At 44.5% G+C, this 6,373-nt stretch overlaps 1 protein-coding gene across 1 annotated transcript in view; it reads right to left on the bottom strand.

The window, feature by feature from the left end:
• Positions 1-2,494, bottom strand: part of LOC308168879 (contactin-associated protein-like 2) — a gene marked incomplete at both ends in the record, with an annotated part of 347,443 nt that extends 344,949 nt beyond the window's left edge. The window contains 1 exon segment of the mRNA XM_080543522.1: positions 2,395-2,494. Coding sequence (XP_080399648.1) covers positions 2,395-2,494 — 100 coding nt within the window.
• Between the last annotated feature and the right edge of the window lie 3,879 nt (positions 2,495-6,373).

Raw genomic sequence — 6,373 nt, 5'->3', positions numbered from 1 at the left:
ATGTTGTGCAGTAGGTGCCTTTTTTTTCTTTTCGCCCCTGCCCTTCAAACAGCCTGAGTCCGCCACTGGCTCCACTATAACCTAGCAAACACACATTTTGATCACCTATATAAAGCCATCCCACCCGGTGCAATCACACACGGTAATTAGCTCAGTATCAGGTAGGTGACCAATCTACTAGCCCACATCCGTAATACAGGTAAGTACAGTGCCCACGTTGATATTCTCTTGCACCCCCGGGCAGTGGCGGACTCAGGCTGTTTGAAGGGCAGGGGCGAAAAGAAAAAAAAGGCACCTACTGCACAACATGGGACCCCATCAGTGCACATGGTCAAATTTAGACCATTGTAAGGGCAGCCAATAGGGCACATCCTCTCATTTTCGCCACTCAAAAGGGCACTTGAGCCACTCAAAAGGGCATTTTTGCCACTCAAAAGGGCACTTAAGAGAGACTTTTTTCAACCATGGGGGCACCAGGAGGGGCGGTCGCCCCCCCTGCCCCCCCCCCCCCTTGAGTCCGCCAGTGCCCCCGGGCATCAGTTGAAGTCCAATCTTAAGGACCTCCACCATAGAATTTGAGCTCAACTCAAATGAATTCAATACGTTTTTCTTCTTTCCCGGTGAGATATATATTTATGAATAGGTAGGCCTACGCTAACACTGGCAGTTAAACTGACTACTTACAGTTACAGTTAAATTCAACACGTCACACAAAGAGTAGACTACCTACATTCATCAAGCTGTAATAATGAGGTTTGTTGATGTCCATGCAATCGTGTTTTTCCTTGGCGATATGGTAGATGTTTTCTTAACCCTCCGAGTCCGGTTGTGTTCATGTTTGCCCCCCCATCCTTGGTGTTCCCGGTCTAATTAGACCGGTCTGATTAACTGCTTCATATCTCCAAAACTACATGGTCAAATTTGCTAAATGTGGTACCTGGTGAAAGCTGAGACCTGTGAACATAGATATGACCAAATTACTGTAATGTGACTAAAAATACACAGTAGAAATTGAATATTTCATTTCCGTTTTTGAGAATTTCAAATAAGAAGGCCAGTTACACCCTGAAACTCTATATATCTCTGCCAAACAACACATTGGATCAGTTCTTCAACATCTCAACATATACTGTGCAAAATGTGATGAGACATAAACAATGTAGACTATTGGTTAAACACTATGTAAAGCAAAATTCGACTCGAAGAGCATTTTGCCAAGTAACAACGGAGACACAGTAGCTAGACTACATAAGCCCGCCACAACCTCCACACAGAGAGCGCTTCGATGCGCTAAATCGACTGGAAGTGCATCATGCCCACCTGTTCATTCAGAGCATAGCGGAGAGGTTTGCTTTACCTTGAAAGACACTTTGATAAACACACACACGCACACGCACGTACGCACGCACGCACACACACACACACACACACACACACACACACACACACACACACACACACACAGCCTCGCGGCTCTGTCTCTCCGCTGCTGTCTGGCGGATGCGATGATTAATGACTCGCGCCACCGACACATCCAACCGGGACCGGGACCGGAGAAGCCCTCGCGCTCACGGAGAGAATCAGTCACAGCTGAACCCTTATCCCACCGCTGCCGAACAGTCGAGATCATACTATCTACGATTATATCGATGATAGCCTGCAGCAAATGGTAGTAAATATTGACCCTCTTCACATAGCCTACACTCATTATAACCCATAGGGTGCATAACCCAAATGACCCATCTATCTGCACCTGTATGTATGCATAGACTATGTTGATATACCGACTACACATTGGCCTCTTGCCAACATAGGCTGCTTTTAAATGAATTATAAACAATGCTGTAATGTGACACAGACGTATGCATATTAACTACCTGCACGAACTGGGCTGTAGGCTATGCATCAAATTGAAACACATTAAGTCAAAAACAATCAAGAACACACCACAGACATGTGGACATAATTATACATTATGGGCAAACAATTGAAATGGGAAATTAAAGTTGGCTATTAAATAGACTATAGAGCAGGCACCAGCCTTATCCAGGAACCTTCGTTTAAGATGCCCAGGAAGGAACCTTTGTTTTGACTGTACCTACATGTACCTAGGCTGCCGATAACTAACTAACCAAAACATGCGCATTCTTAACTAAAAACATTATTTCACAAATTATCCAAACAAAGCATGAACGTCTAAAAGGAACACGTGTTCATTCATAATATTATGTTCTCCCAGTCCACACCAAATCAGTCCGTTAACGACCCCCCGAGTCCGTGATACCGACACCAACCCCGCTGCATCAGCGTGCAGGTCGGTTCACATGCCCCACTATCCTCCGGTGTCCCCTCCTAACACCAGCACTTAGCAGGTAATAATAACGGAGAACTTACGGTTTGTTGGGAGAGCTCCGTGGAGGCTGTTGAAAGTACTGAAAATCCACAGCAGAGCCCTTAACGTGAATCCCAGTACAGGTTGATGTCGTCGATGCATCTTCGCGCGTATAACGCCAACGGGGGAAATGGGCCAAATGAAACCGGGTCTCGTCGCGAATATCCGTCTGTTAAACACGAATATCCGTCTGTTAAACACGGCTTTGTAACTGCAGACTGGCGAAGTCCTGGAGCCTCGGAGCGCGAATCTCTCTCTCGATCACTCACTCGAGAGGGAAGATGTAACACTCCAGGAACAGAGCTCTATCTCGACAAAGCCTACCCCCCTCTTCTTGTCTTCTGGTTTGTTTTAACTTGTGATTCTCAACTTAACCACGTCAAGACAGTGACAACTCGGGGATCTAACAGAGACAGACCGTCGGGTCTACTGTTCGGGATATTATTGTATCGTCAAGCCATATCATGTTCCATGTAGTATAGCTGAAGTCTTTAAGACAGCGCTCAGTGCAGTGCAGAAAGCTATTCACTGCTCAAGAGAGAGAGAGCGCTCTGAGGAGGTCGCTGTCCCTGGTCCTGAATTTATCTCTTTCGCTCTCGCTCGCTCGCTCAGACAGACAGTGCCCCCCCCCCCCCCTCCTCCTCAGTTGGTATGTTCCTCGACGTTCCCGCTAGAATCCTCTCGGGACACGGGTGCACCCCCCCCTCTCTCCCCCAACCCCCCCCCACCCCCCTCTCTCCCTGACTCTCCGTTTTCTTTATCTCATTCAAAGGTGAAATTCCTTTTCTTAAGATAGGAGTCAATTTGGTACATGTAGGATTAACAAAAGTATATTTGTGAGACACCTTTCAGAGAAAAAAAAACTGTTAATGCCTAAAGCTGTCCATATTTATGATATCAATTACTCGTTAGACAACAACAGATGTGTGTGTGTGTGTGTGTGTGTGTGTGTGTGTGTGTGTGTGTGTGTGTGTGTGTGCGTGTGTGTGTGTGTGTGTGTGTGTGCGTGTGTGTGTGTGTGTGTGTGTCAGGCCCGGTGTCAAGGGAAAGTAACTAAGGAGCACATGCCATTACTGAGGGGACACAACTATTTGAGCAAAAACCCTCTCAATGTGTCTTGCCAGCTGTCTTGCTGCTTTTCCAAAGAGAGCACATTGCAATGACTTTGTATATGTAACTATGAATAATTATATGTAACTATGAATAAATTATTCACACTATTACACTCAAACATATCCAAAAATGTATAGCTATATTTGGGAAACAATAATGACAGAAAGTGTGTTTGATACCATTCCTTATTGCGTTCCATGCATTACAATGAGCCCATCCTCTGATGTCTACCTCCACCAGCCTCCTTGATTCATAACTCTGTTGCTGACGATCTGACAATACCTTCAGCCCGTGCACCTGGCTTCCATACAGGCAGTGGCTGCTCACACTCAAGCAGCAACTTCAGATGAGCATCTTTCAGATTAGCCTTTGTTTGTTTTTGGAGGTGGGAAGACCAACAAGGGGACCTTGAGACAACAAGCGAATCATAGCCCTTTGTCCCATCAAGCCCCCTTGTTGCGGCGGGCCCAGTGTGTGTGTGTGTGTATGTGTATGTGTGTGTGTGTGTACATAATGTTCATAGTGGAACACATATGACACAGCAAGTGACTCATGTCATGTGACAGGAGTTTCAGGGCCAGATACAAAACCACATGCACAGGAAGACAAGCCAACGAATGACACAGATCCAGTTTCCATAACAATAAGCAGTGTGTACACCCAACCCTCCTCCTAGCCAATCAGCATGTGTGTCCTCACCATCTGGACAGTGTCAAAATAATGGCCGATGTGTCAGTGTAATCATTGGCTCTTTTGGAGAATAAGGCAACTTGGGACAGCATAGTGCAGTGCAGTTGCCTTTTCACACATGCCTAATTCCAAATCAACCCATAGCTGTGAAGTTAAATATATTGTACACCAGTGCTTAGAGAGCAGGGCCAAAGGGTTGCTATATACTACGCCACCTGAGCCTGAGGTGTGTGTGTGTGTGTGTGTGTGTGTGTGTGTGTGTGTGTGTGTTTGTGTGCGTATGTGTGCCTGAAGATGAGTCTGAATGGATCTGAGACACCCACCTTGCTCATAGTGTATGCACTCAGTATAGGCAGAGGGTAGAGGAGAGCATCTCTCTGGGCATCTTGTACCACATCCATCCTCATGTCAGGTAAAGATAATTACTTGTGGCTTGTAGTCATCTGCATTCCAATTAACAATACCTAAGCTTTTCATTTTTATTCTGCCTTGATGTTCACACTCTGTCTCTTCTTGGCTATACCTCTCTCCATAACAATAGTTATCTCTGACAAACTTTTTTATTCTCTTTCTCTCACACATTTACACACTTTCTTCACACGTTCTTCCCTTTCTCTCACTCTTGGGACTTTTTTTTCTGACCTGAATTGATCTCCTTCATGAAAGTGAGAAAAACACCATCTGTGAGACTTCTTCAAAGGACAGACAGTATGTGCATGAATCTTTCTCTGTGGCTCTCCCTCTCTCTCTATCTTATGTTGTTGTTTTTTTGGCACACACCACTTTTGGGACTATTCCATTACTTGGTTAAGTAACTTGAAAGTATTTGACTTCTGTATTTGAACCAGGTCTGCAGTACACACAGCACACATTGAACAACATGATGCCAGCAAGGATGTACTTGGATGTACTCACACACAATCAATCCAGGTTATCATGTTAAAACGAAAAAAAGAGTCGTCTTAAGTCATGTTTGGAATATCTCGGAAAACTGCCCATCCTAGTGTATAAGCTTTATTTAGGAGTTTGTTTTTGTTGTCATTAATTGCACCTGTGTCAGGAGAGAATCTAGGCAGTTACCGCATTTCACTCCCAAATGAAGTGCCGCAGAATTGACTTTATGTTAATGAACGACCTTTGGTGCCAATCGCTCCAGAGAGATTATTAGCATATTCTCAAAATAGATCTGCAAGTACCAGTATCAACATCTGCACTTCTGCTAGTCACTCTCCCTCTGCTCTCTTTGCACTTTGTGTCCTCTGATAGATACACACAATCAGCTAGAATACAGTGTTGACTGACATCAATATAATCACATACCTTTTTCCTGTGAGGCACATTTTAAAACAAAGTGTTTGGTTGTAGAGTACTGTATATCACTGGGTATCTTTAGGAAAAGAACCTGTAAATGACCGACCCTCTGGTTGCATGTAGCACACTAAGAGGTATGTTACTCAGATGCAGTGGTACACTTCAGCTTCTTTGGTAACCCCCATCACTAAGCCAACAACTATCACAAGAGCAGTCGGCATTCCAATTAACAATACCTTCCTCTGATTCTTGAGCTTGAAAATGTCCATCCAGCCAATGGCATTCATTTAAAAAATCTATTCAGAAGCCTCACAGGATAAGGGATCAAATATGCCGAGGCCCTCGCAGCTACTACAGAGTGTTCATTCTACGCCCAAATTAACAAGAGATCCTATCTGACGCTTGTGCAATGTTCACCATTATCTGATCTCAAGGCCTTTTTCCATCCCTAATAGAAAATTTCACCCGCAACGAATTCAGGAGGCGGTCATACCCAGGTGAAAGGTAATGCAGCTACACTAATGAGAGAAAACCACCGGTTTAGTGTCAAAGAAATAGACAAAGGGGAAAATCGCTGATGTTATGGTTTTATTGTACAAATTAAAATGCTTTTTCAATGACCGGTGAGGTTATACAATATTCCCTTCCCCCGAAGAGAGAGAGAGAGAGAGAGAGAGAGAGAGAGAGAGAGAGAGAGAGAGAGAGAGAGAGAGAGAGAGAGAGAGAGAGAGAGAGAGAGAGAGCGCGCGAGCGAGAGAATCTACACTCTTAAAAGGAAGCAGAGACTTTTAATAATGTCTAGGCATAATTGGTTTCTGAAATGTTTCATGGGCTTAATTAACTAAATGTGCCTTAAGGAAGGAGAGG

This window comes from Nansenia antarctica (genome assembly GCF_963989245.1).
Source record: "Nansenia antarctica genome assembly, chromosome: 12".
In the NCBI taxonomy this organism is placed as follows: Eukaryota; Metazoa; Chordata; class Actinopteri; order Argentiniformes; family Microstomatidae; genus Nansenia; species Nansenia antarctica.
The sequence above is the reverse complement of the archived record's forward strand: the minus strand, read 5'-3'. Positions and strand labels throughout refer to the sequence as shown.